This window comes from Chionomys nivalis, chromosome 7 (assembly GCF_950005125.1).
Source record: "Chionomys nivalis chromosome 7, mChiNiv1.1, whole genome shotgun sequence".
Classification (NCBI taxonomy): Eukaryota; Metazoa; Chordata; class Mammalia; order Rodentia; family Cricetidae; genus Chionomys; species Chionomys nivalis.
The window spans coordinates 55279855-55304487 of record NC_080092.1 but is presented as its reverse complement, the minus strand read 5'-3'; the positions used below and the strand labels follow the sequence as shown (position 1 = coordinate 55304487).

General features: G+C 48.8%; 1 protein-coding gene across 9 annotated transcripts in view; it reads left to right on the top strand.

The window, feature by feature from the left end:
* Rap1gap2 (RAP1 GTPase activating protein 2) overlaps positions 1–24633 on the top strand; it is a 227075-nt gene that overhangs the window by 107179 nt on the left and 95263 nt on the right. For 8 of the 9 annotated variants that reach the window (XR_009057365.1, XR_009057364.1, XR_009057363.1 and 5 more), the window contains one exon: positions 15672–15756. Coding sequence is in view for 6 of the 9 variants with exons in the window: in XM_057773533.1 (XP_057629516.1) it covers positions 15672–15756 (85 nt within the window). In the remaining 3 variants the exon portion in view is untranslated. Of the gene's footprint in view, positions 1–1089; positions 1111–15671; positions 15757–24633 lie in introns of those variants that run through there. The other variant, XM_057773539.1, reaches the window with a different exon arrangement.

Genomic DNA, 24633 nt, shown 5'->3' with positions numbered 1-24633 from the left:
TGTGTGTAAATGTGCACTAAAGGTACTGAGCGTAGTGTGTGTAAGTGTGCACTAAATTTACTGAGCGTAGTGTGTGTAAGTGTGCACTAAGGGCCCTGAGTGTAGTGTGTGTACGTGTGCACGAGGGCACTGAGTGTAGTGTGTATACATGTGCACTAGGGCACTGAGTATTATGTCTTGCCGTGGGCTAGGAAAGCAGGGAGGGGGCAAAGAGAACGCAGAGCTCAGGGTTGCGTCATCCTTTTGCTCGTTCTATCCTTTCTTCCTTCAGCTCCTTCCTTCCTTCCTTCCATCCAGCACATGCAGGTGGTTAAGGCCAAGCCTTCTAGGTAGAGTTCTGGATTTAAGGTGCAGTTCCTCCACTGACTAGGTAGCTCCTTTATCTAGCATTCAGCCTCTGTCGTGCCTAGGTCAGCTCCTTCCTAGATGAGAGGAAACTTCATGCTTCATTCTGATCAGCCTCCCAGAGCTGTTTGGCAGAGGAGATGACCGTAGTAAAGATATAAACACAGTCACTGCAAATTGTTATGGCTTCAACCCTCCATATTCACAGGGACTACATTCCTGAATTCACTCAACCATAGATTCAAAGATTCAAAGTATTTGAAGACATGCGTGAGCGCACACGAACACCCACCCACCACCTACCCACCCACGCAATGCACGCATGCACACACACATGCACAGACTTACTGAGTATGTGCAGAATTTTTTCCCCATATTCCTTAAACAAAATAACAACTCCATACATTTGCCTTTGTTCAGCATTATAGGTAGAAATGTCTTAAAGTGGACGGGAGGGGTCTGGAGAGGTGGCTCAGGGCACTCATTTGACAGATCATAACTCTAACACTAATTTCAGGGGATCTGATGCCCTCTTCTGCCATCCACACGTATCAGGCATATATGTGGTTCTTAAACACGCGGGGAAAATACCCATACACATAAAACAGTAAAAATTTTAAAAAGTGATGACAGATGTACCTGGGTTACATGAAAATGAGCAAACAGTTTTTTTTTTTTTTTTTTGAGCGTTTGTAGTGTAGGAATGAACCTTGGAAGCCACAAGAAGTTGGTGAGGCAGTCCCTGCTCTGAGTGCCCACAGCCTGGTATGTAAATAAACCCAATTCTGGAAGGCTCTGCCCAGAAGGCTTCTTCATCCCTTTCCCTGGGGCTGTCATTCAGGAGCCCTTCTTTCCACAAATAGTCTCCAGATGTTTCAAGGAGCCAAGTGATTTGTGGGTGCATGCCAGAGGCCAGCAGAGCTGAGGCCATGTGCCCCTCTGGGTCCTGAAGCTGTGGCCAGCTCCTCTAGCGGGAAGAGGCTCTGTGATCCCCTCCTGTGCCTGCACTGGGTTTCTTGATTAGGGGATTAAGTCATGCTGTTTGCCTAGACAGCTATTTGACTGGCCTGGGAGTGGTCTCTTCCTGTCATCATTTGCTCTTGCAAACTGGGGTACAGAGAGGATTTGAGAGGGGGAGACAGAGGCCCTAGGCAGGGATCCTTCATTTTCACTGACTCCTGCTGCCTGCTGAGGCTGCTTTCAGTGCCCCCGAGGGAGAAGAACCCTGCCTCTAGGGCCGACCCTTCAGCCTTATTGACATTGATGTATCATCTTGTCACTTAAGTGACCAGGGCAGTTAGAAATGATTCAGCAGCAAGGCCCCACGTGGCAGTCTTTTCTCAGCCCCGATTCCCTGCGGCAGGCACTGGAGCTGCTCCCTGGGGCCTGACACTGTCCTTTGACGTGTCACTTCAGAAAAACAGAAAGCAGATGTGGGAGGGCCCCTACCCCCACCTGGGCCACTTTATTAGATGCCCCTTGATTCTCTGAAAAGAATTTTCCCTTATGAGTATGTATTTATGTTTACAACAGAATGTGAAGGTAGATGGGGGTTGGCAAGATGGTTTAGCAGGTAAAGGTGGCTGCTACCAAACCCGAGGACCTGTGTTTGTGTTCAGGGACCTGCATGCTGAATTGGAAGAACTGACTCTCATAAGGTGTCCTTTCGCTCCCATGTGCACCATGGCACATGTATGCCTCCTCTGTAATAAATGAATGAAAAAAAATTAAAAGAAAATGTAAAGATCAGAAATAGGATGATAGCCACCAGGGTCTTACCCTGTGAGGCAAATAATGCCCTACTTCAGTGTTTTCAATCTTCCTAACGCTGTGTGACCTTTTAGTACAGTTCCTCATGTTGTGGTGATTCTCAGCCATAAAATTATTTTTGTTGCTACTTCATAACTATTAATTTTGGTACCATTATGAATTGTAATGTAAATATATGATATATGACCCTGGGTTGTTTGACCCCATGTTGAGAACGATTTTTCTACTATAAACTACATTCTCTGCCCTTGTGATTTTGAGACAAGTCTCACTATGAAGCTCAGTCTGGTCTCAAACTCACAATCTTCCAGATGTTGGCTCTTAGCTGAAGTGCAGGAGTTATAAAATGACTTGATAGGCATTCAACAGATGAAAAAGTACCATTCGTAGGCTATTGAGTTGGCTCAGCTGTTAAGAGCCCTTGTTGCTCCTGTAGAGGACCCAGGTTTCGTTTCCAGCACCCAATGGCAGCTCACCACCATCTGTATCTTCTTATTTTTGTAGGCACCAGGCACCCACCTAGTGCTCACACATCGCTGCAGGCAAGACACTCATGAACATAATAATAATGCAATTAAACAATATTCTCTTAAAACAAGATGTTGGACGTGGTAGTGCATGTGTCTTTAATTTATCCCAGCTCGCTGGAGGCCAAGGCAGATCTCTGTGTGTTCCAGGCCAGTTTAGTCTATATAGTAAGATCCTGCCTTGAAAAAAGAAATTAAAAAAAGAAAGATGAAAAAGGTGATTCTCATCCCAGGTGCTTTGGACATCAGGTGTGTCTAGGAAGGTGTCCCCAAGGCGTTGAGCTACCGTTTTTCCGACAGAGGGGTTAATGAATGACCCTAGAGCTCCAGCCGACCAGGGTAGAGGGGAGTCCACCCATCTCCTACTGCCCTTTCAAGTCCCAGATCAGTTAGGCTCTGCGAGCTTTGGTTTCTTCTGTAAAATGGGAGACTCATTTTCTGTCTGTGCCATAGACTGTTGAAAAGATCAAATAAAATAGTATACTCAAAGCATTTAACACAGTGGTAGGTAAATGTTAGTTGATGGGGGTTAGGGAAGGTACTCCTGTTATCTCTGCAGTTAGCTATGGAGAGGAGGAAGCTAAGGAGGGATGTAAGGTTAATAACAGTCCACATTGTCAGGGAAGGGGGTGAACTCTGCTTCATACTGTTGAGTCTGGCTGAGGTAGTGGTGGTGGGCAGACCATTTACAGGGGAGGCTAGATTCAACTTAGTTCCCTAGCTGTCAGGATCTGGGAGCCTCTTGTTTACTCATTCCCAGTTCATTCAGTACCAGACATCATGCTGGGGACAGACAGTGGGTGGGATCCCCATGGCAGACCAGCTGAAGGCCAAGGCAGGGGCCTCTGGTGTGGCTTTTTGCTTGTCATCCTGAGTCTTGCTTATCCAGTGGTGGTCTCGTCTGCCAAGCCTTTTCCTTAGCCCTCCAGCCACGGAGTATGGCAAGATCTTCCGGCAAGGCCTGCGAGCTTTCATTGTTCTTCCCTAGGAAGGAAGAGGGCAGCGCTGGAAGAGGCAGAGCTTTGCTGTCCCTGGTTTGACTTGTAGGTGGTGGCTCTGAGCGTGTTATTACGCTGAGGTGACCGTCCTGGTCACTATGGGTTGAGTTTTCAGTGCTTGGTTGCCTAGTCGTAGGTGGAGCCCCTCGCCCTTGACATTTCTCTTCCAGTGTTGTACCATGGCCACAAGCAAAGAAAGGCAGATGTGAGCATGGGCCTCGTGCTCTGTCTCAGGCCTGGGAAAGCTTAGGTGGCCGTCCCTCTAATCACTTGTCAATCTACTAGGCCTGACATGCTCACCATGAAGTGCTGAGCCATCACCATGTGACTGTTTTCTGGTTCAGCCAGGGATGGAAACCCCTAATCTAATGTCACTTGTTCAGAAGAGTTAAGATTTGGGAGATGGTTTTAGAGCGGAGTGAAGGGATGGTGTGGCCGAGATGGAGACTTCTCAACATCCAGCGTAACCTCCCAGTACGCCAGTCTTTTGTCTGTGCACACCTTTCAATAGTCTGTGTTTACTTATTATAACAATGTAAATATGGTTAACAAGCCATGGAACAAACTACAATTAAATTTCCTTTTGTGGGTAACTTTTTATTTTTCCTAGAATTAAGGATTAATTCATGTTTCCAGGTCTCCAAAGTAACAAGGTTTTCCATGTGTCTTCCTGTATTTGTTTTATTATTGTGATTTATTCTATTATAACAGTTTTTCCCCTTAAAAGCTTGCACCTATGTATTTTATTCTATGTAATTTTTTTTTCCCTAGCAAGGCACCTTATTTCTAGAACCTTTTGTCCTTGAATGAATGGTTGCTTTTTAATGATAGCCTCCCAAGAAAGGACATAAGAAGTTTTGGGAGGGAGCTATTGTTCCAAAATAATATCTTAGAATATCATTATTCAGCTCCCATAGTTGGTTGATAGTTAGCCAGTTAAATTTTATATAAAATAGAAAATTTTATATTCGAATCATTTCAAAAAGTTTGATATCCTTACATTCTAGAGTTGACATTGCAAAGTTTAATGACATATGTTAATATTCTTCTGCATAGATATTTATTCCCTGTAGTCACTGAATTTTTTTTACCCATGTGTCCTGAGTCTTTGGGTAGATCTTGTGTCATTCATTGCCCTGGGCACTTGGACCGAGAGGCTCAGGACCCACTGGGAAATGTTCTAGCTTTGTTTCTCTGATAATTTTATCCTGTTATGGTAGAATAATCATTTTGCCGTGCTCATGTCCTGTGGATTGGAGATTTGGCTAGGGCACATTGAAGATGCATGCTGGTGCCAGTCTCTACTTTCTTTTCTTTTCTCATTTTCTCTTTTTTGTTTTTTTGAGACAGCATTTCACTGTGTACCCCTGGCCATCTTAGAACTCACTCTATAAACTAGGTTGACCTCAAACTCAGAGATCTGCCTGCCTCTGCCTCCCAAGTGCTGGGATTCAAGGCATGCACCACCACCGCCCAACTGCCAGACTCTTATCACTGTATCTGGGGCCTCATCTTTCTGGCTCAGGTATTGGAGGTGGCTGGGATGCTCCACTGGGGACATGTGTTAGAGGCTTTGACTCTGGCTCAGTTCCCAGGTTCTCATCCTCGTGGCATCTGCTGAGCCTGAAATGTCCAAGATAGTTTCTTCTTGTGCTAAGGACTAGGGTGTTTGGAACATCTGGGAATTGGCCGTGTGTCTCTCTCCATACGATCTGTCTGTGTGGAGTGACACAGCAGAGAAGTCTCACCGGTCAGCCCTCATGGGCTGGCTTGCTTTTCCTAGAGTAAATGTTCCTAGAGATCAAGGTGGAAGCTTTGAGAATTCTCGTGACTCAGCCATGGAAGTTAAGTAATGGTATTTCAGTTCTTCTGTCTTGCCGGAATTGAATAACTAGGACAATTTAAACAAAGGACATCCAAGGGCATCCTTAACAAGGGACATGCCTCACCAGGAGATCAACTCGGGCCTTTTAAAAAAATTATTATTACCCCTCTCTCTGGAACTCATTAGTCAAATATTAGGTCCTCTGGTATTTTAATTTTCCCACCCTTATTCTCCCCGCCCCCGCATGTGCTAGGGCTAGGCAAATGCTCTATACACACTACAACCTCAGGTACCCCATTATTTTACTAATTCCCAAGACCCCTTTTCTTGTACCCTGACCATTCTATTTTTATTCCATGTGTCACGGTTACAAAATCTTGTGTCACCTCTCTGAGGCTATTAATTCCTAGTAGTTTTTGAAGGTCCCCTGCTTCCTCCCATTGCTCGTTTTCTTAAGGTTCCTCTTGTTTATTTTGTCCCCATGTTAGAGATTTGCTCAGGTCATCCTTGGCTTTATCTCTGTGTCCCAGAGTGAGATACTAGGAAGCGAAGCTTAGTAGGAGAAGTTGGCTTGCTGCATCTGGGCTTCATGCAACGTGATGGGGTGATAGTGGTTGTTAGCAGGCTGATCTAGCCCTTAAAGGAACCCGGATGCTACTTTTTCTTAATGATATTTCACTTTCCCGTGGCGGGAGAGATTGGGGAACCAATCAGGCTAGTGGGGAAGTGACTGGGGGTGGGGCTCCGAAGACTTCACTTTTCTTGTATCTCTCAGTCCCTCTCCCCCTCATCTTTTGGCTCTGTATCTCAGGTACAGGGCCTGGTACCTTCCCGGGTTCCTCTGGGGTGAAGCATGCTCTTTTCAGCTGCATCTTTCTCAATGACATGGGTAGCCCTCATCTTGCATTCATTGGCCGTCTTCTGAGCACCCTCTCTTTCATAGGCCGGGCTTCCTTGTCCATTACGTTTGTTTTAGCAATTCAGGCCTTCTCACTGATGTTTTCCGGGGGTTTGGAAGAAGTGAGATAAATGCATGTGGTCAGTCTGACATGTCCATCACAGAAGTCTGAGCTGAAGCTATCTCTGCTTCTATTTCCTAACGGAAGTGAGGGAACATACTTATCACTATTTACAAGTGATATTTCATTATGATCAATGTCATACACTCAAACTGCGTGAATCATAAAGCGAACACTCACACCCTTGCCATCCAGGTTAAGAAATGCTCGTCAGCTAGGGAAAATGCTGATATCCTGTGCCCTTATGACTTTGTGCTTTTATGTCTGAGTCTGAGGCTGTCTGTGACCTTGTGAGCTGGCTGCCTTTGCTTGGACCGTGATGTCGTTCTCAGCTGAGGCCAGATAGTGGCAAACAGAGGCGTGGACCACGTGAGGAAAGCTGCTCCGTTGGCAGTTTGCAAATGGTGTGGTGAGGGCTGCAGAGCACAGGTGCAGCTGGGTAGGGATGTCGTAAGTGCTGGGCAAATGGAGCTCTCGTCTAGCAGGTGACTTGCCTGCTGTGCCCTCCTTGGTACTTGGCCTCCTCACCTGTTCCCTTTGCTTTTATAGCCCCACCAGCCCTCCTGGGGCCTCCTCTCCTCTTATGGTCCCCTCCTCCACCTCTGTGCTTCTGGAATCTGCTACAGGTTAGGCTCCACAGTGCTTTCCTCATCCCACTGTGCCTGAAGCAATTGCCTTATCATCTGCCTTTTGCAAACTCACTTCTCTTGTTCGCACATCATGGTCAAAGCAGCCATCATGCCTATTCCTGAAAACGGGATTTTTTGCTGTGTAACCATTGCCTCCTCTCCCTTCAGCTTCCAGACCCTCTTAGCTTTGCCCTTTAACATCTTAGGAATCAGATGCTTGCGTTCCCTTAGCCATGAGCAGTCTGCTCCTCCCATTTCCTTCCTCTCTCTGCCTCCAGCCTTCTCCCCTGCTGCCCTGAAACTCACTTCTTGGAGACAGGCAGAACACTCAGACCCTGTTTTGGAGACCAGACAGGTAGAGTTAAGATTGCTTAGTGCCCTTGCTCACATACTCTGCTGTCTTTAGACGCCCTCCCTGCTCTTGTCACATTCTTCAAAGTTTTCCTTTAACTGGCTCTGTTTCGCTTTAATGGACTCGCTCTTGAAGGCAACTTTGAGCCATTACCATAAAAGGACAATCAGCATGGCCTGCTCTGAATAGGTTCCTGTAAAAGCCAGTGTTGCAATGCAGACTGTCCCACACCATCTCAGCAGCCAGCAGAGTTGCATGCACCCCATGCAGGGAAGCGGGGCGACATGGAGGTCCCCCTTTTGCTCGTGGTCAGGGTCATGGACTCTGGAGCCAGACAACCCTAGTTCAAGGCTTGCTCTGCTACTTTCCAGTAACATGACCATGGGCAAGTTGCTTAACATATCTGAGCCTCAGTTTCCCCATCAGCACAATGGAACCAATAATACTTCGGCCAAAGGATGCTGGTGAGTAGTTAATGAGAAGCCCTTGTGGATTGCTGGTGTCAGCCTTTGGAGGATAGCTGTCTGTCTTCCTCTGTTTTACCTTAGCTTATCTCTCCAGTAGGCTCCATGTTCCCTGGACCTCACAGTACTTGGTTATGTTTCCTTTATGTGGGTGTAGAGTACCACTAGGATGGTTTGTGCTTTTTGTTTCTGCCTGGATCTTCTCGGATGCTTGGAAATAACCCAGACATCCCGGCTCTGCAGAGTCAGCCTGCCTTGATTGCCAAAACTCAAGCTGAGAGGGCAGGAGAGGGCACACACTGGTGTGTCCCCTCCCCCCACTCCTGCTGTGGCAGGCAGGCCAGGCTGAGATGCATTCCTCGTGGTGAAGGGAAAGAACAGTGGAACCGATGTCAGAGAACTGGGGTGCAAAACCCACCTCTCTCATTTCCGTGTTGTGACTTGAGGCTCTCACTGGACCCCGGGAGCTCCCCGCCTGCTCATGTGTGAGCTATAGTGCTTTAGCCAGCCCTAAGAGTTGCTTGCTCAGCAAAGGCTCACTTCTCAGGATGGCTTGCCTGTGTGGGTACCCCACAGGCGGTGATTGGCTGCTCACAGCTGGCTCTCCGTGGCTCATTGGTCCTGTGGTGTCTTGTGCCTTCTGGCTGCTCTTTCTCTTACCCTTGTCCCAGTTTAGGGCTTCAAGGTTCTTTAGGGAAGGGCGGGGCCATCTGTAATCAACACATCCAAAGAGATGCTGCAGCCATCTCTCTAACCTAGAGCAGGCTTCCCCAGGTTCCCAGATGCAGGCGTTTTTTTGCTACTTGAGTGTGGCTTGTATTAGAGTCTATGCCTAGCATACCTAACTATCTCCTGTGCAACCCTGGGCCTTTCCCTCCCCAGCCCGAGCCTCTGCTGTTTGTCCACACCTTATGGGAACCTGTGGACTCCATTAACCCCTTCTTTTCTCCCTTTACATAGGGCGCTGCTAGTCAGCAGGTGCTTTGTAAATGTCTGTCAATAAATGTGGAGAGCTTCCTGATATATTTTCTGGGGTTGTGGCTGCTCATTTCTGGCATGTTCAGCTTATGCTGACTTCTCTTAGAAGAAAAGGAAGGAGGCATCTCTGTTATTCTCTGACTATATAATTAAGCTTTCAGACGACGTCTCCCCGGTTTCTCCCATGTGCTGCTGGTCTCTGTCCTTGAACTGTGGGATTGAATTAGGCAGGGGTGGGTTGCTATTTGGGAGAGATTCAGGTCACCAAAGGTTCAGCATTGTGCTTTGGATCTCTGGATGACCTTAGACTATACGTGAGGATGAGATGGAGCATCCTGGTCAACAACTCTGCTGTTCTGTGCTGTAGGGTTCATCAAGAGACTTCTTCCACTGTACCCTCTCATTCCAGATCTTGTGCCACTGCCTTCTCCGCACTGTTAGTTCTTCAGGGTCCTGCCCTTCTTGGACATTGGCCCCAGCATAGCCAGGTCGATCTAAATGCCACCCTGTGCACATTTATGGTATCAGTGCCCCTTTCTCTGTCTTCTCCAGGCTAGGAGTGGGGCTTTCACACTCAGCCCCCTAGACTCAGGAATGCCCACATCCAAGTTATCGAGATTTTATATCTGTTCCTGCCTTGGTCCACCTCTGCTCTCTGACTGGCTTCCTGCTCCTTCTTCAGCAGACTTACTTCTGCCAGTTGGAACAACAGTGATCATCTAATGTGCTTCTGTTGTGTACACCCAGACACTGTTCCTAGGGCTTTCCCAGCCTTTTTCAGAATGTTAGGGTAGGGAGACTAGCACCATTTCTGATGAGGAAGCTGACAGGCAGAGAGGGGAAATAAACTGACCACGTAGCTAGTCAGGGTTGATGCTGGGCTTCAAGTTGAGGCCAGTCAGACACTCACACTAGTGCTCCTCCTCCTTCTCCTCCTCCTCTTCCTCCTCCTTCTTTTCTCCTTCTTCTCTCCTCCTCCTCTTCCTCTTCATTCCCTTCTTTTTGAGACAATGTTTCTTTATGTAGCCCTGACTGTCCTGAAACTTGATCAGTCTGGCCTGAACTCAGAGATCTGCCTGCCTCTGCCTCCCAAGTGCTGGGGTTAAAGTCATGTATCACCATGTCTGACTTCTGGCAGACTTCTTCGAGCATGAATCTCAGCCTCCACTGCTTGGTCCCTGCGGTCTGTGCTCTGCCCAGCCTGTCCTGTGACCACATGACTCTCTGCTCCTATGAAGTCTACTCCTGTAGATGGATCAGGAGTCCAGAGTCAATGTACCCATTCTGTCTGCTCTGCAGAGGAGAGAGCAAAGACACCAAGAGGCGGAGGGTGCCGTTCACCAGGGACAGAACTCAGCCTGACTTCCCAGCCACCTCCCCTCCTCTGTCTGTGTCTCAGGATGAATTCTCTTGGAGCATTTGATTTCACTCAGGTTTTTAGCCCATGTTTTTGATTTAGTTGGCTCTGTAGGGTGGGACATGTGAAAGTTAGGACTCTAACTTTTCTCCTAAAGCATGACTGTGCTGCTGGTGCTTAAGAATGCTGGCTGTGGGGCAGAACAGGGCCTTCAACAGGTGACAGTAGCAAGGAAGCCCCACTCAGTGCCATGTGTGGTCACCATGGTCACCACCTTTGCTGCAAAGCAAGGACCCACTCATCATTTGGGGCCTAGTAGACTCAAGGACAGCTGGAGAAGAAATTCAGCAGCAGGAACCTCCAGTCCCCTTCTGCTTGTTCCTTTTTCTAAAATTGAGATATAATTCATATGCCATGAAATTCATCCTTTGAAAGTATGTGGAGTTTTCTGGGTTTCACTACACTCACAGGGCTGTGCAATCACTGTGGCAGTCGAGTTGTAGAGCATTTTAACCACTCATGAGCTGCCTTCCCTTTGCCCACCTCCTTCAATGTCTTGGCAACTGCTAATCTGCATTCTGGCTTCAAATTTGCCAGTTCTGGACCTCTCGTGGAAAGGGAATTATCTAGAGCAAGGGTTTACAACCTTCCTAATGCTGCAACCCTTTAATACATACAGTTCCTCATGTTGTGCTCACCCCCAAGCATAAAATAGTTTTTATTGCTACTTCATGACTGTAGCTTTGCTACTGTTATAAATCATAGTGTAAATATATGTATTTTCTGATGTTCTAGGTGACCCTTGTGAAAGAGGTCACAACCCATAGGTTGAGAGCCACTGATCGAGCACGTGTCTCTATTTGACTGGCTGTTTTCACTTACCATTGTGCTTTCAGAGTTGGTCCGTACCATAGCGTGTATCTGTGTGTCACTGCTGTTCATGGTGAAGCAGTACCCGTCACTCACTGGCTGGGACATTTGGGTCATTTCTCCCTTTTCCTCCCGTGTCTCATGTTGTACATCCCTTTTTGTCTCCTTCTCTCGAGAAGCTGGTCAAAGCATCCAGCTGTCTGTATTCCTCTAGTTTGGCTGATTTGGAAAGCAAGTGTATGTGCCTGTGGGGTGACTGGGAAGCTTGGGTGCTGGGAGAAGAAGGTTTGCGAGAACTCTGCGGGGGGTGGGGGGGGAGGCCTTGCACCTGGCCCCAGGGCCATCTGTTGCTAGGTGGGTATTTTCTTGCTGTTGATTATTAACCAGTGGGTGGTTATGATTCTGGGAGCAGATCTCCAGGGGCGAGGACTGTTGCTTTATTTGGGATGATAAAAATGTTTTTCAAGACGTTTAAACAGCCTGGATCTTCGCTTCTCTTTCTCCACTTGGAGGCTAGCTCACCATTTGGTTTTGTTAATGGATTGATACCTTAGTTTTTTTTTATTAAGTGTGCTCCAGTGCACACACCTCTTTGTGTGTGCGTGTGCCCTGGTGTGCCCATGTGCCACAATGTGCAGGTGGAAGCCAGAGGACAACCTGTGGGGGTCAGTTCTTTCTTTCTACCATGTGGGACTTGGAGACTGAACTCAGGCTTTTGTGGCTTTGCCCATTGAGCCATTATGCTGGTCCCACATCACCATTTTATGAATCATATTGTCACTACCCTAGACTAAATTTGTACAGAACTTCATATTTTTATTCCACAGCATTGCTTTTACTTCCTCAGAACAGCGCCACTCCTGTGTTTGCAGTTGAAGGCACCAAGGTGACAGAGTAGCGGGAAGAACCGAACTTGAGCCCAGGAATCCCTTGATTCTGGCTGTAGCATAGCGGTGTGCAAAACGCCAAGTGTTGTTGCAAAAGGTCCAGGCCTTTTGAGGGTAGAGACATGAATCCTGGATGCTGAGCTGCTGTCATAGGGACCTCCCAAGGGCTCTATCCAGCTTTGCTGTTCTTCTCTGCTTAGACTGCATTTTGCTAAAGCCAGGTGGGGCCTCTCCTGGCCCCCCTGCATCCTCCCCTCTGCCCTGAGATCTCCTAGGCTTCTAGGAGTCAGTCTCAGAGTCGAGAGCATTAGCCCATTTGGCTCTGCGGCAGCAGATATACTGAGTGGGCAGTGCCTCCAGAACCCCCGTGACCTGCCCATTTAGTGCCTGCATGCCTCTGTTTCAGCCGAGAGTAGACTCTTCCTCCTCCTCTCTGCCTTCTCTCCATTCTTCTCTCCCCCTCTCCTCTCCACTGCCTGTCCCTATCACCAGCACCTTCCCTTATGTGTTTCCTGGATACATACTGGGCCATGTGTCCTTACAGCCTATGTTCGTGTTTGGGTCAGTGTGAGGGGCAGTTTTCAATCTCAGAGTCACGACACCGTGGATCACAAGAACCTTGTTGCTTCTGCTAATGATTTACCTTTTGCTTATAACCAGTGAGAGTGGTCAAGGTTATCCCTGGATGGAATCACGTCAGTTTCACCTACTCCTGTGTGATGGGAGAGAAAGGGCAGGAGCCGCGCTGCGTGTGTGGCTCTCACCTTATCTTATCTTTGTGCCGGCTGGTGCCTAGGTCTGGCCTGCGGGTGACAGTAGCTCACTGGAAATGTCATTGTCCTGAGGGCTCGGTCAGGGCAAGGTCGGACTCAGCTGATCAGATTAGGGGGTGGGGTTGTGGTAGAAGCTGGGTTTCACCTTCTTCATTTTGGTCTTTCAGTCACAAGGACAAGGATAGAGGTGAGAACTTGTTCTGTATTATTACTTTCCCAGGGCTGCTGTGACCAGGTGCTAGAATTGGCTAGAGGCAGCAGACATTCCTTTCTCAGCTCTGGAAGTTGGGACTCCAAGAAGATGTCAGTAGAAACACTTGCTTGATGACCGTGGGGAAGAGTCCACCCTGTCCCTTCTAGTTCCTGGCGGCTGGTGCAATCCTCTGCATTCCTCCACCTGCAGCCACATCACTCTACCGTCTAAGTCCATCATGCCACGATGGTGACATGGTGACATGAGTCTCTTCTTACATGGGCAATGGGCATAGTAAAGGCCCATCTCACGGCTTCATCTTTTTTTTTTTTTTTAAAGATTTATTTATTTATTATGTATGCTTGCATGCCAGAAGAGGGCACCAGATCTCATTATAGATGGCTGTGAGCCACCATGTGGTTGCTGAGAATTGAACTCGGGACCTCTGGAAGAGCAGTCAGTGCTCTTAACCTCTGAGCCATCTCTCCATCCCCTCACGGCTTCATCTTGACTCGATTACATCTGCAGAGACTCCTTCAGAGGTGCTGCAGATTGAATGTCAATATACCATTTTTGAGGGGACACAGTTTAACTGACAATAGACATTCAGTTCTTAAATTGGAGGAATGGAAGGAGTCAAGAGTGTGCCAAGAGGGATGGTAAGTGTGCCTCTGTTATAGGTGCACTTGAAGTCATCTGCCTACCAAGGCCTGGCTGGAAGTTGAGCCCAGAGCAGCCTGTGTTCTCTCATGGAGGATTTGCCTCTTCTTCATTCCCTACCAGCCTCCCAACTCCCAAGGGAGTTGCTGTAATCTCTGCATGGAGTACCTAATTATGGTATTTCCCACCCTTGACCAACCTTCCCTTTCCCCCTTTCTGGTTCCCATGGGACAGGCCCATTAAGAGAAGAAGTGACGGCTTGAAGGAGGGATGAGTGGCAGTGGGCAGAGGGCAGAGGCCGTGCTGGGCCAGCTTTATCAGGAGGCAGGGAAGGGCAGCAGAGCTGCCACGGCTGAGTCGATACATGGGAAGTGAGGCTGGTGATTTGTGTTGAGAGGCAGACAAAGCTCCTGCGTTTGCGTGTGTGCACATATGTTTGTGCGTGCAAACACACACAAACACACACATACACACACACACACTGCTGAATCTTGTCCTTTCTGGTTCTTGGGCCAATAACAGTCTGGACCAGGAGGGAGGAGACCTCTCCCACTTAAGTCCTCTTACCAAGGTGCCGGGAGAAGTAAGGACGCAGGCAGATGGAGGAGAGAAAGGGAGCTGGCCAGGGTTCACTGGTCTCCCTGTCTGGCTGCTTAGAGGACAGAGCAGGTAGCTGGCTACAAGCAAAGCAAGGGGCTCTGTGGTAGACAGTACGATGCTGTCCCTAGCTAGGTTTCTCAAGTATTAAGGCCGGGCGGTGGTGGCGCACGCCTTTAATCCCAGCACTCGGGAGGCAGAGGCAGGCGGATCTCTGTGAGTTCGAGGCCAGCCTGGTCTACAAGAGCTAGTTCCAGTACAGGAACCAAAAGCTACGGAGAAACCCTGTCTCGAAAAATCAAAAATCAAAAAACAAAACAAAACAAATCAAGTATTAGACTGTCCTGGCCTGTGATATTGGGGAGCCAGTGTGAGACTGTATCTGGGCTCCAGGGCAGGAATTTCTCTCCAGAAAGTTGGGGAGTATGGCTCTAGGGAATGTGGGTTTCCTTCAAGGAGTAGCCGGGATCGGGGCTGTCACTACTACTGGCAGGACATGATCTGGGAAGAGGTACAGAGTGTTCTCTCCAGTGGGGAATAGCAGGTCTTGGTCCTTTAACACAGACATGGGTAATGGGTTGCCTGTTAGGTGCTTCATGGTGGGGCCTCTGTGAGTGTAAGGTTTTTACAGCTCAGTTAGGATCTTTGTAGGCTCTCAGGGTTATTGTCTTGCCTTTCCATTCCTCCCCTCTAGGGCACATCAGAGTCCATGGCCCATTAGGGAAATCCCTCATCTCTGCCCAGATGGCCCTGTTGCATAACTCGCTCTGGAGGTTTCTCCCAACCTAAGCAGTCTGCCTGGTGATGGGACAGCAAACAAGCTTTCTCTGGTCACCAGCAAGGGCCAGATGGGAAGTGGGGAGTGTGTGAGAGCAGCGTTTCCATGGTGACTCAACTCTGTTTAGCTGCCTTAAACCTGGTTCTATTTCATATGGACTGAAATAAGTTTTACCTGCAGCTTCTATAGTAGACAACCCTGTCCTTGCAAGAGTTGGGTCTGTGGCCAGTATGTGTGTGTGTGTGTGTGTGTGCATGTCCAAATGGACAGAGGCCCATGTGAAAATGAATTCTACATGATGACCCCTCTCCCCGTCTCTCTTATCCCCTAGTCCTGTGTCTTTTAAAACTGGTGGTTCTGAGACTTTGGGTACATCAGAACCATGTGAGAAGCTAGGTAAAGCAGATTCTTGAGGTCCATCCTTGGAGGTTCTGGCATGCTCCTGAGGACTTACACGTCCTGGTGGACTAGGGCCTGCCCTTGCCGCAGCACTGCTTTCGGTGTTAGTACATCCCAGTGAAGAAATGCAGTCAGCTCTAGTTTTCTGCATCCTCCTCCATGTCTTCAGGCTCAGCCGCTCTTAGATCACAGAGGGAAGGTTCAAGACAGCCTTCGCTCACAGCTTCTGTGTTCTTTGGTCTCTTTGCAGGAAGCAGGAGCTGGCCAACAGCTCGGATGTGACCCTCCCAGATCGGCCACTGTCCCCTCCTCTCACTGCACCCCCAACCATGAAGGTAAGAGGCTCAAAGACAGGAAGCGGGAGGGAGAGGATGCCTGGGAACATAGTGTGGCCTTGCTGTTGTTTCAGCGTCATGTCCAGCTGCTTCGGTTCCAGTGAGGGCCATGGAGTGTCCCACGCTTCGGGAGACAGTCTTGTTATGTTGGGTGGAGTGGAGGGAAGGTCTGACTGGTGTGGAGTGTGTGTCAGGGTGCAGTGAAGAAGCAGACCTGGTCTGCCGCGGGGTTGGCAGGATGCTTGGATTAGTGAGAATCATGGGAAATGGTGGGATGGGGAACAAGGAGTCCATGTTGGAGGAAGAAGAGGGACAGAATGCAACTAGGTATTAAAGGGGCCGCCATCCAAGACAGGCAGGACCTGCCTTTGATAGGCCCCTCTAAGATGGCTTTGTTGCCCTAGTCTCTGTGGGAAAGTTGTCTGTTGCTTTAGTTTCTATGGGTGACTTGTGCTGAGGCTTCAATTGGAAGCCTCTTTTGGAGAAACCCCATCTTTGGTTCTAAGCCTAGGACCTTCCCTTCCCAGAAAGGTGACTTTATCCCCCTTCCACACCCTTCTGCTTTTCGTGTCCACCTCCAACAACATGGGATGACCACCCTAGGCTGAGCTTCAAGGAGGACTGTTGGCTCAGCTGCACCCCACCCCCAACTTGCAGCTTCACATTTTGTGGGGTAAAGACTAGATGTGAGGACATTTCCTGCCTCCTGCGTCATCTGAAGGCCTTCGAGGCCTGCTGGTATGCTGGTCCTGAGGCTCTGCTCTGAGGTGACTCCCAAGAAGTGGCATCTCTTCCCGCTGCTTTGTGTGGCTCCCCTCTTCCCTGACACCCAAAGGCAGCAGGTAAACTGCATCCCGTGGCGTATGTCTACCCCATGCCGAGCAGACTGTTGACAATGGAAGCAGAGCCCTAGTCGGGTCTGGCATTCAGGGGTGGGTGGGGTTGTGGGTGGGACAGGGTACAGGATGGATGGTACCCCTCTTTTCTTGGTGGGAATGCCTGGGTATCCAAAGCCAGGCCACCTTTGCCAGCCTAGTCGGGAAAGTATGTGACCCAACTGCTGGGGTGGTTTGCTGGCAAAGAGTAACACCGAGGACCATGTGGTCGGTCTGAGTTCCAGCCCTTCAGTCTGCAGAGCTGGCCGTGGGAAGATCGCCTCTGCTCATGGCCATTAAGTGTTTATAGGGAGAATGAGGAGGCCTAGGAGGAGTCAGAGAGTTCTCTTGGCAGACTCCGCTTGCATGACTGTTTAATTCATTCAACACCCGGTGTTTATTGGAGCATTGCGTTAGTCAAGACTCTTGGTTGTAAGTGACAGAAGCACTATTCACTTAGCCTAGGAACTTTCCCAGGCATGGCCTCGTCTGGGGGAGCTGCCCCTCTCACTCTCTTCTGCGATGTTTCGTTCTTTGTTAAGCTTTGCTTCAGTGACGGTGGGATAGGACGGTGGCGGCAGCTCCTATGGACTAAGTAGCTCTCATGGAAAAAGAATAGCTTTTTGCTAGAAGTTCTGACAGAGACCCAGGGAGGAAGCTCACTGGCTAGAGAAATGGAATGCTGTGATTGGACAGGCTTGAACTTCATGACCTACACCAGGGAGACTGAGAGAAGGAGTGGGGTGGCTCCTGGAAGGAAAACTGAAGCACCGCTCCAGAGGGGAAATGGACACAGAGTAGACAGGACTGTTGCAGGGACGGCTGAGACCACAGGCCGGGTGGGTCTGCAGTGACCCAGGGATGAATAAGATATTGTGGTCTCTTTTTTCTTGGAGTTCATGGTCCACCCAGGGAGCCAGAAGTTGAAAAGGGAAAGGCAAGAGTGAGGAATGGACAGTTAGGGGAGGTGAATGTCCCCAGGGGAAGCCCCCTATCCCTCAAGGAGGACAGAGGGCAGGACTTGAGGAGGTCTTGGAGAGGGGCAGGTGGGCTTCTTTGAGGAAATGCTGTTTCAGGTCAGACAGGCTCTGAGAGTTGAGAAGGCCCTACACTAAGATAGAGTCAGAGTGGCATTCAGGACCCTGGCTACGCAGAGTGAGGTGAAAGGACCAGCCACACCTGCAGTGTCGGACCGCCTCTCAGAAATGCCGTCACAGGCCCTGCTTCCGATTGCCCAATGGCACCTGCATCTCACCAGCATTCCTGGTGACCAGAGACCCAGAGCAGCTCAGCCGAAGGAGAGAGAGAAACTGGAAAAGACCAGAAGCTTTGGAACATCCTGAGTTAGGGACCTGAAGGCAGACTATAGGTCAAGCAGAAGTTTTGCTAAAGGTTTTAGATTTTTTTCCTAATTAAGGCCTTGGAGAGGTACTGTTTTGTTTTAGACAAGGTCTTACTGTGTAACTCTGACTGTTGATCCTTCTGGCTTTGGCCTCCTAATGCAGAGATCATAGGTGTCCACTGCCCCTGGTTGTGATGGGCCTGCAAGCATTTATCCTGACTGCTGCGAAGACTGGAACAGAGTGTGAACGAGCAGATGTACTGGAAGTCACTGCTGGAGGACGGGGGAAGAGGGTGGAATTTTTGTCCAGGGCACCAGCAGGGTTATTTGGAAATAGTTAGAGTTCAGAGTTCTCAGGCGGTTGGATGACGAGACAAGGTGATTTGAAGAGAGGAGGCAAGAATGGACCTGAGGTCTGGAGCAATGGAACTTGGTGCAAGCGTTTTTCTGAGGTGGGATGGCTCAGCAGGAAGAAGGGTCAGGTTGATCACGCTGTGTCCACAGGCCTGAGGCAGCTGTCTAAGAGGGTGTGGAGTGGAAAGAGGAGATGGTCTCAGGGTGGTGGGGGAAGAAGCTGCACATGGACATAGAGGGAAGAGCATTTCACCGTGAGGGATGGACAGCCGAGCCAGCTGCTGGGGTGAGGCACAGAGGAATACTGTGCAGAATGGCCTGGTGTTTGCTGGGATATGACTAAGGCCCTTCCTGGAGAGGTGGGGTGACAGCAGATGGCAGTGCTGAGGAGTGAGTGGAGATGCTGAGCGTCAGAGAGTGTCGACAGTCCCGTGAGACAGGGTGATACTAGTGTGTGGACCTGTGGGGAGGGGAGGACCGAATGGTGGAAGGAGACTGAGTGGGAGAGGAGGGAGCTGAAGAGGGAGAGGGGGAGGGAGAGAGAGAGAGGAAAGGGGGAGGAAGAGGGGGAGGGGGAGAAAAGAGGGGAGGGGGGAGAAATAGGGAGGGAAAGGGTGAGGGGGAGGGGGAGGGAGAGGAGGAGGGGAAAAGAAGGGGAGAGGGGGGAAGGAGAAAGAGAGAGGGAGGGAGAGGGGAAGGGAGAGGGGGAGGGAGAAAGAGGGAGGGAGAGGGGAGGGGGAAAAGAAAGGGAGGGGGAGAGAAAGGGGAGGGAAAGGGATAAAGAGAGAGGGAGGGGGAGGAAGAGGGAGAGAGCACTTTGACTATGGGGGTTATTGGGGTTGTCAGGGAGGGAGCCTCAGGCAGGCCAGAGCAGACCCTCAAGCATCCTCGGTGAACTCTAAGGCTCACAATCAGAAGTCATCCCCTGCTTTAGACAGCATCTTTTGAAAAACTCAGGATTCAGCTCAGGAAGTTCCCAGTCTGTGACTTTTGTGTCCAGACTCCAAAGGCAGGGTCAGTTAGGAAATGAGGGAGCTGGGCTTGCCTTAAAGATTTTGGGTGGGGATCTTGTATATAGCTGGGGATGGAGCCTGTTGTATCTGGTCTCTTTGTGTCTGTCATGTTATTCTGTGGCTATGGTTTGACTCTCTGGCTAGGAAATGTCCCTCTTTCCAGGGATTTAAAGCCACAGTGCTCACAGCACACTGATTGGTTCAGCGCAGATGGGGAGTCCCAAGGCTGCACTCACCCATCAGTGCTGCTGCTCTTTCTTGGAGGGACCCTTTCTTGGTCTTTGGGGCCCTCGACCCCTGGCTTAGGGTGGCTGAGTTGTCGTGAAACCATCAAGTTGAAGGAGTGTGCTCTGGGCCTTTGTCTGAATCTTTAACATTTATTTATTTATTTATTTATTTATTTATTTATTTATTTATATTTGCAAATGTGCATAGGTATTTTACCCTCATGTAGATCTGTGAGCATTGTGTGAGCAGTACCTGTGGAGGGCAGAAGAGGGTGTCTGACCCCTTGGAAATGAAGTTACAGATGGTTGTGACTTGCCATGTGGGTGTAGGGAATTGAACCCAGGTCCTTTGGAAGAGCAGTCTTAACCACTGAACCATCTCTCGAGTCTCTGTCTTATAGCTAGGAGGTCTTTTCATGCTTCCCTGTTTTTGTTTCTGTTTCCAGGGCGGCATCAAACAATCACATTTTTATTTTGCTCTTTTTGTTCTTTGGAAATTACACACACACACACGCACGCACGCACGCACGCACGCGCATGCGCGCACGCGCATACACACACACACACCATATTTGACTGTGCACACTCCCCATTATCTTTTCTTACTCTCGCGCTTGCATGTCCATTGAGCCTTTGTTCTTTACAGAAAACCCCTTCTTACTTTCATGTTATTTGTTTGTTTGAGACAAGGTTTCTCTGTAACTTTGGAGCCTCTCCTGAAACTCACTCTGTACACCAGGCTGGCCTTGAACTCACAAAAATCTGCCTGCCTCTGCCTCCCAAGTGCTGGAATAAAAGACGTGTGCCACCACCACCTGGATCATGTTATTTTTTGAGACAATATCTCTCACTGGCTGAGAGCTTGCTAAGTATGCCAAGTTGGCCGGCCATTGAACCCCAGGATATTTTATCTATCCAGTAGCCCACTAGTTTGTTTCTGCCTCTGTAGAGCTAAGGTTAAAAGTATCTACTGCCACACTTGGCTTTAACTTATTTGTTTATTTATGTAGGTTCCTACCACCCTCTGTGTGTGTGTGTGTGCACATGTGCCACATCTCAAGTATGGGGGTCAGAGAACAACTAGTAAAAGTCGTCTTTCATTCCACCATATGGATCCCAGAGTTCAGGTCATCAGATTTGGCAGAAAGCATCTTTTGCTTTATTTGCTGAGCCATATTTGTTGGCCCCACGCCTGGCTTTTTTAATGGGTCCTGGGGATTGAACTCAAGTCCTGATGCTTACATGGCAACTTCTTTACTGAGTGAACCATCTCCCTATTCCCTTGAATCCGTTTTCTGCTACCCAAGCAAGAGAAGGGCTCGCCTGGTTCCCTTGGTAGCATGACTCAGGTGCAGAATACTCCTTTGGTTGATTGGCTTGGGTCAGGGATTGATGATCCATTTTCCTTTTGGATAGGTGGAGTCTCAGACTGGTCCTCCTCTCTCTCCGTGTAGCTTGTTTTCCTAGGGAATTTCCTACCCCCAGTATGAAGCTGAGAAAAAGCTGAGCAGATGGGCTGAAACAGGAGCCTAGTTCCCAGCCAGAACCCAAGCTGAGAATGGGCAGTGTAGGCTAGGAGTGGGGCTGGGGACCGGCTGCCTGAGTATGCAGTACATTGCTGCCAGAGCTTTATTCTTCAGGAATTTGCTTTCCACATCTGAAAGGACCAGTAGGCATTTAGCAGACCCCACAGTATGCCTGGCTTTCTATGGGTCCACCTGGGACCACACAGAAGCATTGGTCCTTGACCCTCAAAGAGCCTCCACGGGGGACCTTAACTTAGCAGAAGAAGCCATATGGCTCAGCTTGTGAGAAGCCCACAGATTAAAAGTAGCTTCTCGGTGGGGAAGAGAGGAAGAGCTGGAGATGAAGGAGATGAAGGCCCTGGGAGACAAGGTTGAGCGCGCCCTTGGGACTGTAGACCAGATCTTGCTGCACTGAGGAGGGGAAGGAATAGAGTGACCCTCAAGTTCTCTTGAAGAATGTCTTAGGCATTGGGAATGCCCTAGAAGCATCTCCTAGACATTGATTTCTCCAGGGCTTGAGCTGACTGTGACCTGAATTGGCAGGGTTGTTCTTGAAGTCCCAAATAGGCTGTTCAGCTGGCCTGGGCCCCTTGTTTAGCTTCTCAGGTTCTCCTCATGCAAGTCTGAGGCATTCCAGGCCAGATGTTCCCCTTTGGAGAATAAGGTGGTGGAGGCTGGGGGCTCCCCTGAGAGAGGTGCCAACAGTCTGCTCCTATGTTGCTCCTTCAGGGCTTTGTCCCCAGAGCCACTCATCCCTCCTCCCACTTTCCCTCAGTGGTAGGTGAGGCAGCTGTACAACCTTTGTATGTGTGAAGGAAGTGGACATCAGAGGACATTCTTGGCATCTCTTTGGGCTAAGGCTCCAGCTCACCTTTTTTCTGAGCTCACTACTCTCTCCCTCCTTGATTTGTTATATTGACCCATGGCCAGTCATCTCTCAACTTTGTCCCCGTGCCAGCCCCTAGCCAATTATTAATTATGATGATGATGTAATACTCTGTCGTATGAAGACACAATTGGTTTACTTGTGTTCCAGTTGAGGGGCAGTTGAATTGTTTTTGGTTTGGCCTATACTAAAAGTCAAAAACTCTGCTGTAGTATAATTTTGTTTGAACTTGTGTTTTCTTTTCTCTTGGATTATCAAGGAATAGAATCATTTTGCATTGAAGAGTAGGTAAACTTTTTGCTGTTTTTTCTTTGAGAACTGAGTCTCATTCTGTAGGCTAGTCTGGCCTTAAACTTACAACCCTCTGCCTCCCTTAGTCTCCTGTGTGCTGAGATTACAGCCACCATGCCTGGCCTGAGTCTTTATCTTTATTTTATTATTATTATTTCTTTCTTGTGGTATTTGTGTATGCTAGTTAAGTGTTCTACCTCTGAGCTACATCCCCCTGAATCCTCAATGTATTACAAAACTGACAGGCTGTCAATGGTTGCACCATTGTACACGCCACTAGCAGTGCCATTAGGTCCTGGATGATCTATGTTTTGGCCAGTATTGACCATTGTCAATCTTCAGTGTTTTAGCCTCCTCAGTGAATGTGTATTAGCAGCTCACTATGGTTTAATTTGTATTTTTCTTTTTTTTAAAAATATTTATTTATTTATTATGTATACAATATTCTGTCTGTGTGTATGCCTGAAGGCCAGAAGAGGGCACCAGACCTCTTTACAGATGGTTGTGAGCCACCATGTGGTTGCTGGGAATTGAACTCAGGACCTTTGGAAGAGCAGGCAATGCTCTTAACCACTGAGCCATCTCTCCAGCCCCCTAATTTGTATTTTTCTAATGGCTGATGATGCTGAGTCCAATGGAGATCTGTGTCGACTTACTTTGTAGCTTGATGTTAAGGCTCAGTTAGTTTATCCTCACACAGGCATCCCAGTGTTTCAGCATCACCTGTCGAGAAGATCACCACCTTCTTTCCCCTGTTTAATTGCTTGGATGTCTTAGTAAAATACCTGCTGGCCAAGATGTGTGCGTGTGTACTGTGTAGCATCTCTGCCAGCCATGGCATTCCTCTTATGACTCACCTTCTTCCCTGTGTATATTTCAGTCATTGATCCTGCTAATGACTCACCTTCTTCCCTGTGTATGGATCAGTCATTGATTGTGCTGATTGTGGTGCTCTTTCCTGAGCGCTTTCACGTGACGTCACAATCCTGTCCAACCACGCTCAGTGGAAAGGGCCCATAGTCATTTGGAGCTGTCATTTGAGAGGAGTCACTTTAGGCACCTCTGTCTGACGTAGTCTTAGGAGGTTGTGCTGTTTGTTGAAGGTCCTGAAGCTGCTCCGTAGCAAGCCCGTGGTGTACCCGAGAGCCTGTGTCCTAACCACTACCACACACTACCACTCTTAGGGAGTCCTCTGAGCAAGCTCATAGACTCCTTGACTCCGTCTCTTTCCCTTCATCATGGGGACAACAGACACCCGCAGGAACAGTGGCTGTGTTTTGGCAGCTCATTGAGCAGCAGTGATGCAATCCATGACACAGCAGGTGCTGTCATGGTGGTGACTGATGACAATGACAACTTGTGTGATGTTCTTATCCCCGAGAAACAGGTCATCACTGCCTCTCTTTATGGAGCCCAGAGCCACTGCCTTGTGGAAGCTTTACCCATTCCCATTATCTTTGAACCTGTGTCCTTTCCACAGATGGCTCTAACCCTTTTTTAGAAGTCTCTAATGGAGACTGTCTTAGAGTTTCTATAGCTGTGATAAAACACCATGACAGAAAGCAACTTGGGTAGGAAAGGATTTCCTTCAGCTTACAGATCCACATCACAGTCAGGGCAGAAACTGAAATGGAACAGGAACCTGGGGGCAGGAGCTGATGCACAAGCCATGGAGGATGCTACTTTCAGCTTGTTCCTCATGACTTGCTCAGCCTGCTTTCTTATAGGACACAGGACCACCAGCCCAGAGGTGGCACCACCCACAATGGGCTGGGCCATTCCACATCAATTATCAACAAACAATCTGGTGGGGGCATGTTCTCAATAGAGGTTGACAGCAGAGTCAAACTGATATAAAAACCAGCCAGTACAGAGACTGTGTTACAGGTCTTGGCCAAGGTCTCCAAGCCTCCAGGACCCTGTACTTGATGTGGGATTCCCCTCTGTAAGCTGTGAATATCATTGGTTAATAAAAGAACTGCTTTGGGCCTATAGCAGAGCTATAAGGGGAACAGAGCTAGGTGGGGAAAGCTAAACGGAATGCTGGGAGAAAGGAGGTGGAGTGAGAGAGATGCCATGTAGCCCCGCCAGACAGATGCCGGAACTTTAGCTGGTAAGCCACAGCCACGTGGCCATACACAGATTAATAGAAATGGGTTTAATTAATATGTAAGAGATATCCAATAAGAAGCTAGAGCTAATAGGCCAAGCAGCAATTTACTTAATACAGTTTCTATGCTTAATACAGTTTCTATGTGGTTATTTCAGGTTTGAGCTGCTGGGTGGCCGGGGAACAAATAAGTGGCCTCCTTGCAACATGTACCCTCTCTGAGTGGGTAGGTCAGGACAGCAGGGCTCCCTGA